Genomic DNA, 17,989 nt, shown 5'->3' with positions numbered 1-17,989 from the left:
TGTGATGTGAGCTGCTTTGGAAGACCATAGTTAAGTCTGAAAAATGAAATTGGGTTGTGCGATATAAATGGCACAGCTTTCCACATTGGGGAAAGTTGAAGGCGGATGGCAGTCAGAAACAATTCTCCCTTATGAAAATCAGCAGGACACAAGAAAGAGCTATTTCTGCTGCACAAGAAGCTGCACAGACCATCACATTTCCTCTTAGACCAATTTAAGATGATGTAAGCAATCCTAAAGACCAGATGTGGATAAACGCTTTCTGTCGGGGCTGCCCCTTGGGTAATCTTTCAGGACTGAAAGTGGGTGGCTGGGGCTAAAAGTGGGTGGAGCTCTGAAACAAAGCTAGGATGGGAGTCCTAGCCCAGCTTTACACACTTGGAAATAGCATGATAACTGCTCAAATACATGCCAAAATAACATTGTAAGACAATACTGATGGCAACCTTTCTACTGATGAATAGCATGCCACGAGTATAAAAACAATATGTGTATCCCTGTTACTAAAATACCCAGTAGTGATAGTTTACGTGTATGGACTCAATCTACGCGCTGAATCTTGGGCACACACCCTTCATTAAATATCCACATTACAACAATAGGAGCTTCTTATGGGGACCTGCCTCTTTTGCTAAAGAATCCTTGTTTGGATTATAGATCCTGGACCATGGTACTTTTTCAGGAATAAATAAAAAGTTTAGTTTGTGAGAAGCAATGTCTTGCTTGCAAGTATGCAGCTTTTGGAAATACTGTTTGGGGGAGGAAGCAAGATAATGAGGAGGTAAACTTTGAGAACCACTCACATTTGCTCTGCAATAAAGCTTTGGGCACTGGCATTTGCTCCACGCACCCACACAGTGCTGTGCTTTTAGCAGATGAATGGTAAGCAGAAGTTCAACAGGTGAACCTTAATTCCCACTACTCTTGTACTGCCTAAGGCAAACTGCTAATGGGCGTTAGGGTGATCCAGTACAAGACAGCACAGGCTTTCTGTAGCCTTTAGACGTTTTGGCTAGTCTCTGCCAGTGTTAAAAGTGCAGCATCCCACTTTCCCCTTCGCGAAATTTGGATTGCCACAAAGACGGGCAGAAGTTCAACAGGAAGGCATTTTCTACTGAACTAGAAAGGTGGCTATAGCCTTCATCCTAATTTGCTGCTTGGTCATTTATCTTCCGCCGCCCCGATCCAGTGCATTCTGACATGCTGGAGTCTCCCAAGTTCATTACATTAAGCCAGTTTCAGCAGACTGGCTCTGTCCCATCTGCTTGCAAGACACCGCAAAAAAGGGCAAAAGGTGACTATCGGAGTGCCTGTTTGCTAATGTCAAAATCTGACCGAAATGCTAAAAGCGGGAGCGTCTAGTGGGGAGACATTAACTGTGTTTTTCAGGAAAATATGTTGGGGAGGTGCGGAACTGAAACGAAACAAAGGCCCACAGGCGTAAATTTTAGTCACCTGCCGGGGGCCTGCCTGGGTCCTTACGCAGTGAGATGCTCCGCTTTTCAAGCCCCGCCCTCCTCCACCTCTTGCGGCTGAGCCGCGTCGCTCTAGCGTCAGGTCATTCGAACAGAGGGAGGGAGTTGTGAACCCCCCTCCCCGTTTGCCGCCATGGTACGGCCCAACTCCCGTGGCGACTAAGGGCGAGGGCGGTACCAACTGTGCAGCAAAAGGGGGAGGACAGAAACTCACCCTCTCGGCTGGCAATAGACCAACCCGCGATGCGGTCCTCTTAGCTGGAAGGACAGGTCCATCTCATGAGAGAGGGAGGGGGACGTTAAAACGTTGGTAAACTCCCCTCTTCTCTCGCTGATTTCCTCACCTTGACACGTGGGTGTGACGCACGCCAGGTGAGGAGCGCTTTTTTCCTGAAGGTGGGGGTGAGCTGATGGTGGACAATAATGCCCTAAATCACCTTGAATTAAAGTCTCTTGTGAGCCTAGAGCAGCCTTTGTGAGAGGAGGCTGCCTGCTGTATCTCTGGAAGAGTCGCTGTTCTGGCTTCTCCTTCCAAGCTGTGCTGGGAGTGGGGCATTTTCTGCTTTTTCTCTGCATGGGTGTGTATGATTGCCTCTTGTCAGTTGCTAAGGATGCCAGTGCCACACCAGTTTTCCTTATTTGCTGGTGCAAAACATAGGTTGTTTCACTGCAGAGTTTGGGCTATTTTGTGTAAGTGGGTGGGTGATGTTGTGGTCGAACCAATCACTCACAGCCTTGGCTATTTCACGATTGTGGGTTGGTGGTGAGACACTTCTGCAACAAGGAGTGGATTCTGAAGTATGGCATTAGCAAGACTGAAACCTCTGACCTTACTCCCATGACCAATGACACTAAAAAGAAATCCTAATTTATTCTGGCAGCTGCTTGACAGTGGAATGGACTTCCTCAGAAGGTGGTGGACTCTCCTTCACTGGTTGTTTTTAAGCAGATGTTGGGTGGACATCTGTCATGGATGCCTTAGTTGAGATTCCTGCATTGCACAATCTACAATTCTGTGATTCTGTGTAGTATAATCCTTGAACTTAATCGGCCTTTTTTTTTTTTTTACAGCAGATGTGTAACCTTGGTCCACCTGCAGATAAGCTTATATTTCTTCGATAAAAAAGAGCTCTTTTTCAGGTGATAAAAAGCAGACTCTGCAGGTATGTACCTTGAAGCACCTTTTAGTGGCTGGCTTTATCTCTGGGAAAGAGCAGTGCTCCTCATTTTCCGATTAGATAAAAACCTGCGATGGCACCTGAAGATCTCAAATCTGCTCGATAGGAAAGTGCTGATAAACGTTTAAAATTCCCGAAGGCTAGTCTGTGCTGGTCACGGAGTTTGCAGACTGGAAAAAGAAATCCCAAAGCTTGTTCCTTTTGACTGTTGAGGGGGGCGGGGGGAGCAGTCTGTGGCCATAAAGCTTTCTAAGTGATGTTGGTGTAAGGATAAGACACCACCATCTGCACTTACTCTTGGAAGGAAGGACGGAACAAAAGTGTAATATACCTAATATAATACGAGAGGAGCCTTATTGATTCCCATGTGTTTAGAGGAACGATTCTGTCATTTGCCCCAAAGAGCTGTTTCTTCATTCTAATAGTGCTCTCCTACGTGCAGCTGTAAGAGGAAGCCAAAGATTTCTTTTTCCTAGAGGTGTTTGCATTGGGTTAGAGCAAGGGTCAGCAAACTTTTTCAGCAGGGGGCCGGTCCACTGTCCCTCAGACCTTGTGGGGGGCGGCAGACTATAATTTGAAAAAAAAATAAATGAATGAATTCCTATGCCCCACAAATAACCCAGAGATGCATTTTAAATAAAAGCACACATTCTACTCATGTCAAAACACACCGATTCCCGGACCGTCCGCGGGCCGGATTTAGAAGGCGACTGGGACGCATCCGGCCCCCGGGCCTTAGTTTGGGGACCCCTGGGTTAGAGACTCTGATCATTTCCACCACGTAGCAGAGCACCCTGCAATTCTCAGCTCCTTTATCACCATGGGGATCCTGCCTAGTTTGCTGGGTGGCTGTCCTTCTCTGTGGTGGCCCCCACGTTGTGGAATGACCTCCCTTTCAAGTTGTGCCCTTTTCCCAGAGGTCTTTGCGAGTGGAAGACAAGATCAGAATATTCCCCCCACCTCCCCAGTGCGTTGTTGTTGCCATTTCTGACTGCTGTTGATTCAGTTTAATTTTTGGTCCAGGAATGAGTATGTTACACATACTTTACTTATTGTGCTGAGCTCTTGGAGCCACATTTAGGGTAGGCTATAAACGTGCGTAAATGACTAGCAGCTTCACACCTACTGCAGCTTAGGAATTTGCAAGAAACCAAAAAATGGGTGTGGTTTTGAAAGCTTCTGCCACCTTGATTCAAAATCCAGACATTGATGCGAGCCTGCTCCTTCGTCTCAGGAACCACCATGCAAAACGTGCTTACGATCTTGTTAGAAGTGTCCGGATGAATAGAGAATAGGCAAGGGAACACAAGGTTCATCTAGTCCAGGCGTAGGCAAACTCCGGCCTTCCAGATGTTTGGGACTACAATCCCCATCATCCCCAACCACTGGTCCTGTTAGCAAGGGATGATGGGAATTGTAGTCCCAAACATCTGGAGGGCGGAGTTTGCCTATGCCTGATGCCTGATCTAGTCTAACCCCCAGCAATCCAGGAATCTTTTGCTCAATATAGGGCTCGAACCCACAACCCTGAGATTAAGAAATAGCCGGCAGGCTCAAGTGATGGGTTGCATCATTATATTGCAGGTTTTGCTACATGGAAGTGGTTCCTTGAGGAGGAGAAGTCTTATCAATGGCTACTAGCCATGATGGCTGTGCTCGGCCTCCACATCTGGAGGAAGCAATGCTTCTCAATACCAGCTACTGCAAACCACAGGAGGGGAGAGGGCTCCTGTGCTTCCGTTCTGCTTGCTGGTTTCCCAGAAGCGTTGGGTTGGCCACTGTGGGAACAGGATGCCGGACTAGATGGGCCATTGGCCTGATCCAGCAGGCTCTGCTTACATTCTAAAGTGCAAAACATCCATGTTGAGCATGATGCACCCATGTGACACAGCCCCTCGGTTGCACAGATAAAAGGCATCTCTCCCTCCCCGATTTCCTGTGCTTTGGGGACAGTTTCTAATATGGGCACTTTGCATTCCCTGAAGCAAGATACGGACAGCCTTCTGTCCAACACCTGCTGTGTTCGGATTGGACTCTTGGGCCCTATTGCTGGTCCTGTCGCATCGCGTGGCTCTCCCTTCCCCATCTGTGCATCTGACGCTCCACCTACGGAAACAACAATATTCGGCTTGGAATGATTTGCAAAAGTCTTCCAATGAAAGGGGGGGAGCACGGACCTAATTGCTTTTTAATTGTGTCACGCTGCTGCAGTTGGCAACCGCACCTCTGTTCCATGCAGCAGGTAAAAACATAAAAACTCAAAAAGATTTGAGATAAGATAGTCTGTACTTTTAAACCTAAGCTGGATGTGCCGTTTCTCTCTGGTGCGAGTATGCTTGTGGAATTTAAAAGTTGAAAAAGGTGGTTTCTGTGTGTGCAGCGAATGGGGGGGGGGGAAATGCTTGTTCTATCAATTATGTATATATATTTTTAATGTTGCCTCTTACTTCCCTGTCCAAAGGGGCTCGTTGAACATGCTGGGTAATGCTCTCTAAAACATTACTAGGCTTGGCACAAATGGAGCAGATAACAGAGTGCCTTTTTAATTGTCCATTGTTATCTAACTCTTTGGTTGTTTAATCTTCCTTCCCTCTCCCGCCAGTGTGAAGGATGGCAGCCCGGCGTGCGCTAAAGGCAGTCCTGGTGGATCTCAGTGGAACGCTTCATATTGAAGACTCGGCTGTTCCAGGGGCCCAGGAAGCTCTTAAAAGGCAAGTTATCCCTTCCAGGCCACCCCTAAAAGGACAGAAAACAAACATGTGTAAAAAGGCCGTTTTCACAAAGGCTGCTTATTGGGAAAGGAAAAGGTCTTGCAGGCAAGGGTGTTGATGTGCCTCTTGTGTGCACAGGGTCACGTCCCAGATGACACAATTTGGCTCTTGGCGTTTAACACACCAGACCCTTAAGAATCCATTTGTGGAGGAGAAAGGCTACCGTTGGCTTTAAGACAGGCACCCCCAAACTCGGCCCTCCAGATGTTTTGGGACTACAACTCCCATCATCCATAGCTAACGGGGATGATGGGAATTGTAGTCCCAAAACATCTGAAGGGCCGAGTTTGGGGGTGCCTGCTTTAAGACCATAAGAATCAGGCCAATGGCCCATCTAGTCCGGCCTTCTGTTCTCACAGTGGCCAACCAGATGCCTGTAGGAAAACTTTCAAGCAGGATTCGAACACAAGAGCAGTCTTCCCTCCTGTGGTTTCCAGCAAGAGGCATTCAGAAGCACTGCTTCCTCCCAACTGTGTGGCGGCAGAGCATAGCCACCATGGTTAACAGCCATTGATAGCCCTCTGCTTCCTGAATTTGTCTAATCCTGTTCTTAAGCCATATAGGTTGGTGTCCGTCACTGCTTTCTGTGGAAGTGAGGTTTTTTTTAAGGTTTAATGTTTTATTAGGTTGGCCTCAACTAGACGCTTGAGAGTCCCATGGACTGCAAGAAGATCAAACCTATCCATTCTGAAAGAAATCAGCCCTTAGTGCTCACTGGAAGGACAGATCCTGAAGTTGAGGCTCCAGTACTTTGGCCACCTCATGAGAAGAGAAGACTCCCTAGAAAAGACCCTGATGTTGGGAAAGATGGAGGGCACAAGGAGAAGGGGATGGCAGAGGATGAGATGGTTGGACAGTGTTCTCGAAGCAACTAACATGAGTTTGGCCAAACAGCGAGAGGCAGTGATGGATAGGTGTGCCTGACGTGCTCTGGTCCATGGGGTCACGAAGAGTCAGACACGACTGAATGACTGAACAACAACTAGGGCCAGGGCTTTCTCGGTATTGGCACCGACTTGGTGGAACAGTCTTATCACAAGAGACCAGGGCCCTGCGGGATTTGGCATCTTTCCGCAGGGCCTGCAAGACGGAGCTGTTCCACCTGGCCTTTGGGTTGGTTTCTGTTTGATATTTATGCTTTATTCTTTTATTGATGGGCTATTTGGAAATGAGACTGCAGTTTTAATTTTGAATTTTTAAATTTGTATTTTAAATTGATTGTTTTTATGTTTTTGCTGTGATTTTAATTAGTGTTAGCCGCCCTGAGCCCGGTTTTTGGCTGGGAAGGGCGGGGTATAAATAAAAATTATTATTATTATTATTATTATTATTATTATTATTATTATTATTATGTTTTTATATATGTTGGAAGCTGCCCAGAGTGGCTGGGGCAACCCCGTCAGATGGGTGGGGTACAAATTGTTGCTGTTGTTGTTAATTGTTCCATAGTTTACTGCCTCCAAAAGTGGAGGCAGAGCACAGCTGTCATGGTCTACAACTGTCAGTAGCCTTGTGCTCCGAGAATCTGTCCAACCCTCTCTTAAAAACCACCCAAGCTGGTGGCCCCCACTGCCTCATGTGGGAGAGAGTTCCACAGTTCAGCTTTGCAACGTGTAGCAAGTAGCACTTTCTCTTGTCTGCCCTGCATCGTTCAGCACTTCGCTTCACAGGATGTTGCGAATTCTAGCGTTATGAGGCTATGTTCCTCTTCCACCAGTGGAGGCGTTTGCCTCTGAATACCAGCCGCTGGGATTCCCAAGTGCGGAGAGTGTTACTGTGCTCATGCCCTGCTTGTGGGCTTCCCACAGGGCCACTGTGAAAACAGGAGGCTGGGCGAGATGGGCTATTGGCCTGAGCCAGCAGGCTAGTCTTACGTTCTTGTGAGTGGGCTCCTGTGCCTTTAAGAGTTGCATAGTAGGGAACCATTTTGCCAAGAGAATCCTCAAGGGCACTTCCATGCCAAAGGAGTGCACATGGCAGAGAGTTAACTCTTTACTGTTAAAGAAGAAGAGGAGTTTGGATTTGATATCCCACTTTATCACTGCCCTTCTTGTTTAGTCGTTTACTCGTTTCCAACTCTTCGTGACCCCATGGACCAGAGCACGCCAGGCACTCCTGTCTTCCACTGCCTTCCACAGTTTGGTCAAACTCATTTTAGTAGCTTCGAGAACACTGTCCAACCATCTTGTCCTCTGTCATCCTTTTGCCCTCAATCTTTCCCATCAGGGTCTTTTCCAGGGAGTCTTCTCTTCTCATGAGGTGGCCAAAGTATTGGAGCCTAAGCTTTAGGATCTGTCCTTCCAGTGAGCACTCAGGGCTGATTTCACTACCCAAAGGAGTCTCAAAGCGGTTGACAATCTCCTTTCCCTTCCTCCCCCACAACAAACACTCTGTGAGGTGAGTGAGGCAGAGAGACTTCAAAGAAGTGTGACTAGCCCAAGGTCACCCAGCAGCTCCATGTGGAGGAGCGGAGACGCGAACCCGGTTCACCAGATTATGAGTCCATCGCTCTTAACCACTACACCACACAGTTGTTTCTGCAGCTCCAAATACCCCTCGTCCACAGTCTTGTGTCTAGGCAGCTATCCCCAGGTGTCCACCCTATAGAGCAGTTGCAGCAGCAGGGGACCACTCTTCCTCCACCAGTTCATGTGCCTTCTCCCCCGGAGGGCTGCATGCATGCACGCTGGATACTATGCCCCTGCATGCAAGCTGCCTCTGCTCTTCCCTTTTCAGTCCCTTCCTGGTTCTGGGGCCTAGTGGTGAAGGAGAGGGTGGGGAAGCACCCAGCCTGACCTGCCTCTTCTACCTTTTCTTCCTACCCATCCTGCGCCCCATCTTCCAGCCTCCGACTCTTGCTTCCTGGCTGGCAAAGTTCCCCATAAACCACTGCCCCCCTCTCCTGAACCAGAATTCAGTCCTCACTTTTCCTGGTGCACACTCTGCAGTGTTCTGCCCGTCCCTGCCATGCACTTGACAACATCAGAATGCCATATGTGTGCAACCAAACAAATGACACCCCCCATTACACTTGGACATTGGATTCAAGCTTGAGTGATCAAAAGGATTGGTCTCAGGTGGGATTTCTCTTTCTGTCAAACTCCAAAGATCCAGGAGTAATCTTCTTAGCACTTCCGCTTGGCCGCCCTGCTTGTGACAATGTGCTCATGTTATCTTCTGATGAAGCTATTCCATGAATGCGAGAACAAAAACAATTTTGCTGTGGTTTCCGAAAATGACAGTGTCCTAAACTGCTTGCCCTGTTTTTCACGGGTCCAGGCTCCGCAGTGCTCCGGTTTCCATCCGGTTTGTGACCAATACGACAAAGGAGTGCAAGCGAGATTTGCTGGAGAGGCTGAGGAAACTCGAGTTTGACATCGAGGAAGACGAGATCTTCACATCTCTGACGGCAGCCAGAAATCTCTTGGAGCAGAAGCAAGTCAGGCCCCTGCTGCTTGTCGAAGACAACGCACTGCACGATTTCAAAGGTATAGTGTCCCGGCGCCAATTTGCTGAGAACTGTAGTTTGCTAAGGGTCCTGGGTACCGTAGCTCTGTGAGGTCAGCACCTTTAACACTATGGTGTGATCCTATTGGATAAAGGTAAAGTTTATACATTTGCTTCACCCACTTTTTCTCTGGCCTTGCCCAAGCCTGGCATGTGGCCCCCAAAATGTTGCCCAGAATGAAATGTGGCCCCCGGACTGAATAACGTCCCTCCTCCCTGATACGTAAGCAGTAGGATCTATTGACTGAGGCCAGTGAACTTAGCTCTTTATTCAAGGAAACAAACCAGGGCTCAAGCCTAGTGGTCTCAGCAACCCTTTTTGGAGGCCTCATCCTGATGAAACCGATGCGAGGACTGAAGGTCCCTGCCTTCCCCCTAGGACCCCTCCTCTCCAGGGTCTTTCCCAAATAGTCTCAGGCTGTGTCTACACACAACCACCCTCAGCTCTGCCCGTTTTATTTCTCTGCGGGTTCTAGACCAGGGGGAAGGGAGCTGGTTGCAGCAGGAGGGGGAGACTCCCTGACGTCTTCAGCAGCCTGCCTGATATATGCCTCTTGGGCCCCCTCCTCTCCTGCCTTCGCTCCTGCCTCTGAGTCTGAACTGCTCTCTGCCACAGCCTCTTCCTGCTCACTAAACCCTGTCACTCATGGGTAGGCAACCTAAGGCCCGGAGGCTGGATCTGGCCCAATCGCCTTCTAAATCCGGCCCGCGGACGGTCCGGGAATCAGTGTGTTTTTACAAGAGTAGAATGTGTCCTTTTATTTAAAATGCATCTGGGCCATTCCATGAAAAATGAGCCTGATAAGAATGTTAGATGAGCGCTGAACTTTGGTGAGGAAGATTCCAAACATGCAGTCTAACCATTTTTTTTAAAGCTAAAGACAAAAGAAGTTTAGTTTATGGACCTTCTTTTCAAAAGTCCACCCACGTAGTCTTCTGATGATTGAAGTTTTCTGATGATTGTCCCACCCGTGACAGCATATTTTCCTTAATTTTTTGTTGTTAAATTTCTTAAACTTAATTTCTGATTGCATAGTTGTAACCAATAAACATTGATTTAAACAGATATGCTGAGTTTATCATTGATTCACCTCCCAACTCAGAGTTTTTCCATAAATCAAACTTATCTCAAGCTCCATGTCCTTTTTTGGTCCCACCCGTGACAATACTTTAACATTTAATAAAATTGTCAAAAATAACTATAAAAATAATTTTAAAAAATTAGTAAAATGTTCAGTATCTTATTAAGAACATAGTTCAAATTTTGGTTGTTAATTTTTATGTATATTTACATTGTTACACATGTGTGAATACCAAAAAACATGGTCCAAGTGTCCCACCCGTAACAATGGAATGGCCCATCTCTGGGTTATTTGTGGGGCATAGGAATTCATTCATTTCCCCCCCCCCAATAATATAGTCTGGCCCACCACATGGTCTGAGGGACAGTGGACCGGCCCCCTGCTGAAAAAGTTTGCTGACCCCTACTGTTACTTCTTCAGCTTCTGCCACCTCCTCCTCCCAGTCTTCGTTCCACCACCACACCCCAGGCACTGAGCCTTCTTCCCCAGGGGGTTCCCCGGCTGGTGCCTTCTCGGCATCCAGCCACTCCATGACATTCCCCTAGTGGTTCTGTGTTGATTGCCAGGAACCGCGCAGACTTGCCCAGAGAAGCCCTTGTTTCACTGGGAGAGTCTGCTGTGCGTCCTGCGAGAGATGCACAGTCGCTTTAGGAATTGCAGCAGACCATTACAAGACTCGAGCAGAATTAGCTTTTCTGTACTGCAGACTTTAATTAAAGTAGAGCACAGAAAACACGTATACTATATTCTGATCGCTTAATGGACCGTTTGCATCGTTCAGTAAAATCCATACAACCCATAAACCCTCTATGTCCATGACAAGATGGCTTATATTGTTTGTTTGCTTTATTTAAAGCTTAATTGAGGGTTTCTTATTCTTTTCCCCCTCCTGCTTTTGCTGCCTGTCTAAAGCTTAATTTGGACATCATAGTTTGGCAATGCAATAGCTCGACTCCATCTGAAGTTCCAGATCTGTGGGGTTTATAATGCATCTGCTTTCAGCTGTGGGACCTGTCTTGGCAGATAGGCTCGTAGCTCCTCCCCCTGTGACCCCATTCATCCTTTGGGTGCCAATTAAAGGGCCATCTCCTACTGCAAGCTTAATTTGCTACACAGGGGGGTGGAGGGAGGGAAGTGTTAATCCTGCCCAGCTGCAATATTCACAAAGATCGCATCCCCACCCTGGCAATTAGGCTTACAAAATGCTTTACATGCTTCCCCTCCCAGACTCATTCCTGGGGAGAACATGAGTGTGTGTCAGAGCACAGCTTTGGCACACTTCCTCTTGCATTGGCCCTGCCTACTACCAGCAAGCGGCCCCCAGAAAGCTGGCCAAGGTGAGAGCCAGTGTGGTATAGTGGTTAAGAGCGGTAGACTCGTAATCAGGTGAACCGGGTTCGCGTCTCCGCTCCTCCACAGCTGCTGGGTGATCTTGGGCTAGTCCAGGGGTCAGCAACCTTTATCAGCCATGCCATGGGCCGGTCCACCATCCCTCATACCATGTGGTGGGCCGGACTATATTTTGGGGGGGAAATTTTAATGAATTCCTATGCCCCACAAATAACCCAGAGATGCATTTTAAATAAAAGCACACATACTACTCATGTAAAAACACCAGGCAGACCCCACAAACAACCCAGAGATGCATTTTAAATAAAAGGACACATTCTACTCATGTAAAAACATGCTGACTCCCAGACAGTCAGTGGGCCGGATTGAGAAGGCGATTGGGCCGCATCTGGCCCACGGGCCTTAGGTTGCCTACTCCTGGGCTAGTCACCCTTCTTTGAAGTCTCTCAGCCCCACTCACCTCACAGAGTGTTTGTTGTGGGGGAAGAAGGGAAAGGAGAATGTTAGCCACTTTGAGACTCCTTTGGGGAGTGATAAAGCGGGATATCAAATCCAAACTCTTCTTCTTCTGCTTGCCCAACTCCCCAAAAGTCCCTCCCCTCTGTGCTTTCGGTCAGCTCTGATGCAGACTTCTGCGGGTCTTCTGCCTTGCTCTTCCCTCCATATCTAGTTGGGTTGTTTTTTTTTACACTCCGGTTTTCAGTAGTTTAAGTACGCTGAAAGATGTTTAAGCTCCTGTTAGTAACTACTATGGAATTATTCTTGGATAATCTTCATATAAGATTGCTCGCAGATGGATGAGTGTAATCCATTCTTTGGTTAATGGACCCAGATGCTCCCAGAGAAAGTTGCAAGCGAAATCCACACCAGCTTGCTTTTCAGTTTCTGCGTTTTTGTTTTGTAACAATGTTGGAGAGGGCATTGTGGGTCCAACTGAACAACAGCCGATGCCCTCCTTCCATTAGCTTGTGTAATACAACTTTCTCTCGTCTCCCCTCCTGCACCCTCCCCACACCTGCTCCAGAGGATTGGGGCAGCCCCCCCCAAAAAAAACAAAACCAGATTGAAGAGGTGTGCAGCTGGAGGTGGGGGCATTTCATTCCGCAAACAGAAACCCTCAGGTTGATGGAACAATTTGGTTGGATCCCACTCATGTTCCCCATGCCCAGTTTGAACAGCTACCACCTCTAAGGCTCGTCCATTGAAGGCATTGTTCCTCTGCTCTTCAGCTTAAGAGGCTTGCGGATCCATAACAGCCCCAGCCCTCAGCAGGGCCGTCTCATCCATTTTGAGCGCCCTGGACGCATGGGGGCACCGGAAGGATTGAGCCCACCGGCATACCCTTGGGGTCGGGTTGGGGAGGGGGGCGGCCGGGCGCTCGTGCGCCAGCGGTGCAGCTGCTGCCGCCCATGCCGGTCCCGGGCAGGCTACGAGCCAGCCGCCCTCGCCTCCCGTCCCGGGAGCACTGGAATGGCGCGCAGAGCCCCGCGCCGCTCCAGCGCCACGTCCCTCATCCCCTGCTCGCCCATCCCCCCTCCCGAGGGGCGGTGAGAGGGAGGCGGCAGAGAGACGGGACGCCTGGGGCGCCGGAGGGATCGCTGCGCCACAGCGGCCGATCTCCTTAAGACGGCCCTGGCCCTCAGGTCTGCAAAAGGAAGGAGGGAGGAGGAAGCTCAGGCAACCAGTTTTTAAAGCTGCCGTGTTCTTATAATGCCCAACTTCAGTGGGAAAAGTTCAGAGACAGCGGTGGCGAAGAGGCGAAAAGTTCTAGCAGAAAAGTTCAGCAGAATCAGTACAGTGGCCCTGGGTCCCTTTCTCTTCTGCCACCCGAAGATTTCACGGCAAGGCAGTTCTATCAGTAAGTCAATGTAAGGTGAGCCGTTTGGCTGTCCTCTTTTTCCCCCGCAGGGATCGATACAAACGAGCCCAATGCTGTGGTGATAGGGCTTGCTCCCGACCACTTCAATTACCAAATGATGAACAAAGCATTTCGGTAAGTCGGAATGACGTGACAAAGAGTTTCTTTGTAAGAAACGACTTCCTTTAGCCCCCACCAGGCAATTAACATTTGGCACAAGCTCAGTTTCTACCTGTCATAAAGCACGCCTCCAGATAACTTTATGAAGATACTGTCCCAAGGATTCTTTTTATGACTTGGGAGGACAACATAGCTTGGTGGTACCAGGTGGAATTCCTGCGTCTCCAGGGGCTTTCAGAGCACAATGAGTCACACTGTTGTCCTTCCAAGTAGGGAAGGACTTTGCTATCTGTTACGGCAGTGATGGGGAAACCTGAGGCTTAGAACCTCTCCACCGGGCCTTAGGGCTTTCCCCAGTCAACACACCCTCCCGGGGCATTTTTGCTAATAAATAATATAAAGAGAAGAGGCCCGACCAGAGAGGACTTTGCCAAGTGCTCTCTCAAACCAGGTGGCCTGAACTTTCCCTGCCCTTCTCAAATGACAGGGCATCCCGTTGGCCACTGTGAGAACAGGATGCTGGACTAGGTGAGCCATTGGCCTGATCCAGGAGGCTCCACTTATGTTCTTCTTTTCTCCCACCCCTTCCTTTCTCAAGACTGATCCTCGATGGCGCTCCCCTCATAGCTATACACAAAGCCAGGTATTACCAGAGGAAAGACGGCCTCGCTCTCGGCCCTGGACCTTTCGTCACGGGGCTGGAATATGCAGCCGACGTAGAAGCCACCGTGGTGGGGAAGCCCGAGCGGACGTTCTTCCTGGAAGCCTTGCGTGGTACCGGCTGCATGCCGGAGGAAGCCGTCATGATTGGCGATGTGAGTGCCTGGGCATGTTAACCCACCTTAAAGATGGAACCTCTCGCGGAGTGTCCGGGAACCAAGCAGGCCTAACATTTTTGTTCCCCTCTGCCTTGGCAGGACTGCAGGGATGACGTGGGAGGTGCACAGAATGCTGGGATGCTGGGAATACTGGTTAAGACTGGTAAGCACCATCTCACCATGCCTCTTGCTTGTCTGGGTGGAGGCTAGAGGGATGCATGCGTGTGCAGGATCTAGCCTATTGCAGAAAGGTAAAAGTTTTAAATGGGAAGATAGAGACACTCATATTTGGTAGGTGCTAAGGAAGAGCAAGGATGCGGGTGGCACTGTGGGTTAAACCACTGAGCCTAGGGCTTGCCAATCGGAAGGTCGGTGGTTCGAATCCCCATGACGGGGTGAGCTCCCGTTGCTCGGTTCCTGCTCCTGCCAACGTAGCAGTTCGAAAGCATGTCAAAATGCAAGTAGATAAATAGGTACCGCTCCAGCGGGAAGGTAAACAGTGTTTCCATGCGCTGCTCTGGTTCCCAGAAGCAGCTTAGTCATGCTGGCCACATGACCCGGAAGCTGTACGCTGGCTCCCTCGGCCAGTAAAGCGAGATGAGCGCCGCAACCCCAGAGTCGTCCGCGACTGGACCTAATGGTCAGGGTTCCATTTACCTTTACCTTTAAGCATGTCATAGGTTATCCTGTCATTGACTTTTATTATCCGTGCCATGGGCTACTTATTTATTTCACAAGATTTATATACCACCGGACAACTCAAAGTGGTTTGATTTTTTTTCTTTCTCAAAAAAGTTAAAAGAACCATCTAAAACATTCAAACAAATAATTAAAATCAACAATTAAGCTAAAAACCAGATTAAGACATATGGCAACACTCTACATATCTGGGGCAGGCTTGTCCAAATTGTTTTTAGAAGGTGCTGAAAAAAAGGGGCCTGCCTGATTTCAGTAGTCAAGGAGTTCCAAAGTGTGTGCTGCCACAAGAAAAGACAAGATTCCTTACAAGTGCAGAGCAAGTATCGCGGCACCTGTAACATCACCAGTTCTGCAGAGCAAAGAGGTCGAGTGGGCATAGTTGGGAACAGTTATAATGCGTAGATGCCGTTAATGTGTTATGCCAGCGCGAACCAGGTGTTGAGACGGAGCGTTTTCTCTCTGCTTTTGTTACAGGGAAATACCGAGAGAGGGATGAAGGCAAAATTACTCCTCCTCCGTACTTAACTTGCGAGAGCTTTCCACATGCCGTAGACCACATCCTCCGGAATCTCCTATAAAGAAGCCTGCAAGAGTTACACATCGCGTGCCAAAGGCTGAAACATCCGACGGCATCCTCAGCAGAGCCCAAGCAGACTTACTTGGGGGAGCTCTTGCTGGACGGCACCAAGCAGGGAGGATCACATTTGTATGCTCTCCCTGCAAGGGTAGCTTCCTGTGCATAGGAATCAGCATACCACAGAGAAGAGTCGTAGCCTGGCCTTCACCCTGCCTGGCATGCCAGCTTTCTTGTTTTTTTTCGCGGCAGGGAGAGCTCAAATAGATGTCCCCCTCCCCCCCTTGTCTGCTGTCTAGCGTGGCACCTTCCGCACTTTTACAGAATGCATAGCTCAGTTATTCCTGCGACATGACATTTGAACGGAAAAGGAGATAAACGCTAAGCCCACGCCTTGTTAAAAAACAGCGAGGCTTGAGTTGGACTGGCCTCTCTCTTCCCTTCCGCACTGATGCCACGAACAGGGGGATTCTTCTCAGGTGATGTTCCTGAGCTCTGCGTGATAAGTGTGTGTGTCAACAGTGCCGGTCAGTAACTGAGTTTGCATGTTTGCCAGAGTCCAAAAGCAGCCAAGGTTTGCTGTTCACCTAAACAAAGTTTTTGATAAATCCCAACATCAGCAACCACATTTAAACCACTTCATGGTAACGTGGTTTTTTATGGTAAACGGTACCATGAGCTATCATTTTACTGGAAGTCTAAATTGCAAAATATTGAGGGATTTTGTTTAGGTTACTTACCATGGCTAGCCACTTTCCTCCTCCTGATCCAATTAAATGCAGCCAGGCTGCATCTTAATTAGCGATTCTTAATTTAAAGCACTCCTACCATTCATAATCATATTCATGGCTGAACTTCTGCTAGCCCATTAATAGAGGCCGGGGTTGTTTTTCAATTTTCATGTACAAATTAGAACTACCAGGGCTTTACAGATGTTTTAATTAGGTGGGGTTATTAACAGGAATGGCTTGGAAACAGAGATCTGGTCCATAATGGCTTCTATAGACAATGAATTTCTGATGTTAGACTTCAGTGGGGGCCTATTAATTTGACAGTTGCAAGGTTTCATTGGGTTGGTGGAGTCCCCCACCCATTTCCTAACGGAGAGGGGAAATCCTAGGGAAACCACGGGGACAAATTCCCCACTTTTTATGGGGTTTTGTTAGTACAGCTGTAAAATGAAATTGCAATTTGAAGCAAGTCCCACCCTTGCCGCACATGTTAACGGCACCAAAATGAGCTAACTTTTGTAATGGCAGTAAATGGCTTTTCTGGACCATTTGCAAAACTAAGAATGAAGCCCTTTTTGTTTACTTTATAGTGCTCCTGAGTGTTAAATTATTAGACTGTAATTGTAGCGGTGCCTTTACTGAAAGAGCAGGTTTTCTTAATGAGCTACAGCTACATTCTCTTTTGGATGGAAATAATAATAATAATAATAATAATTTATTTGTACCCCGCCCATCTGGCTGGGTCTCCCCAGCCACTCTGGGCGGCTTCCACCAAACATTAAAATACATTTAAAATATCACAGTTTAAAAACTTCCCTAAACAGGGCTGCCTTCAGGTATTTTCTGAATGTCAGGTAGTTGTTTATTCCCTTGACTTCTGATGGGAGGGCGTTCCACAGGGCGGGCGCCACTACCGAGAAGGCCCTCCAGGACTGTAACGGAGACCGTAGCTGAGTGGAAAGAAGATTAGGAACGCTGGTCAGAGATTCATATAACAAAAGACGCAACAAAACACAACCGTTTAAAAAACAACTACCTGACTTTTAGAAGACATCTGAAGGCAGCCCTGTTTAGGGACGTTTTTAATGTTTAATGCTGTATTGTGTTTTTAATATTTGGTTGGGAGCTGCCCAGAGTGGCTGGGAAAACCCAGCCAGATGGGCGGGGTACAAATGAGGCATCATTAGCAAAAGCATGTTACGAGCGGTTTCGGGTTACGGCCGGACCTCCGGAACTGATTCAAGTTCGTAACCAGAGGTACCACTGTACTGGTATATTGCAATGTTCAGCTGGTTGATATATCACAATGTTGAAAGGCAGGTATCGGCCAGCCCTGGTTTATCATCAATAAATTTGCTGCTGCTGCTGTTGTTGCCCACCCTTCATCAGCAGGCCCCCAGGGCAGGTTACATCAATTTAAAAACCCGAATTAAAAGCAGTTAAGTCACATCAGTTTAGTGCAGGGGTCAGCAAACTTTTTCAGCAGGGGGCCGGTCCACTATCCCTCAGACCTTGTGGGGGGGGCGGACTATAGTTTGGGGGGGGAATGAACGAATTCCTATGCCCCACAAATAACCCAGAGATGCATTTTAAATAAAAGGACACATTCTACTCATGTAAAAACTGTCCGTGGGCCGGATTTAGAAGGTGATTGGGCTGCATCCGGCCCCCGGACCTTAGTTTGGGGACCCCTGGTTTAGTGGTTCCACAGCCTAGGGGCAATTTGACATGAAGATCATATGATCTAAAGGCCCTGCTATCCTCTTGGAAGAAGCACCTTTTGCGAGGGCAACGGGTCAACTTGTCAACTTTCATAGGAAAGCAGC

General features: G+C 48.2%; 1 protein-coding gene across 1 annotated transcript; it reads left to right on the top strand.

Moving 5' to 3' along the window:
- Positions 1-1,517: 1,517 nt before the first annotated feature.
- On the top strand, positions 1,518-16,750 carry HDHD2 (haloacid dehalogenase like hydrolase domain containing 2). Its single transcript, XM_033164066.1, has 8 exons — positions 1,518-1,847; positions 2,547-2,638; positions 5,256-5,364; positions 8,704-8,912; positions 13,272-13,356; positions 13,940-14,156; positions 14,259-14,322; positions 15,333-16,750. Exons 3-8 carry the CDS (start codon positions 5,264-5,266, stop codon positions 15,434-15,436), a joined length of 780 nt encoding a protein of 259 aa, XP_033019957.1. The 5' UTR covers positions 1,518-1,847; positions 2,547-2,638; positions 5,256-5,263; the 3' UTR covers positions 15,437-16,750.
- Positions 16,751-17,989: the final 1,239 nt, after the last annotated feature.

Source organism: Lacerta agilis, chromosome 11, assembly GCF_009819535.1.
Source record: "Lacerta agilis isolate rLacAgi1 chromosome 11, rLacAgi1.pri, whole genome shotgun sequence".
NCBI classification, from domain to species: Eukaryota; Metazoa; Chordata; class Lepidosauria; order Squamata; family Lacertidae; genus Lacerta; species Lacerta agilis.
Note: the sequence above shows the minus strand (reverse complement) of the source record. Positions and strands in the feature narration are given on the sequence as shown.

Bases quoted from the DNA above. Each gene is read 5' to 3' on its own strand.
- HDHD2 (XM_033164066.1), top strand. From the start codon at position 5,264: ATGGCAGCCCGGCGTGCGCTAAAGGCAGTCCTGGTGGATCTCAGTGGA. The intron at 5,365-8,703 runs GCAAGTTATCCC...TCACGGGTCCAG, and splicing joins GCCCAGGAAGCTCTTAAAAG to GCTCCGCAGTGCTCCGGTTT. The intron at 14,323-15,332 runs GTAAGCACCATC...CTTTTGTTACAG, and splicing joins GGGAATACTGGTTAAGACTG to GGAAATACCGAGAGAGGGAT.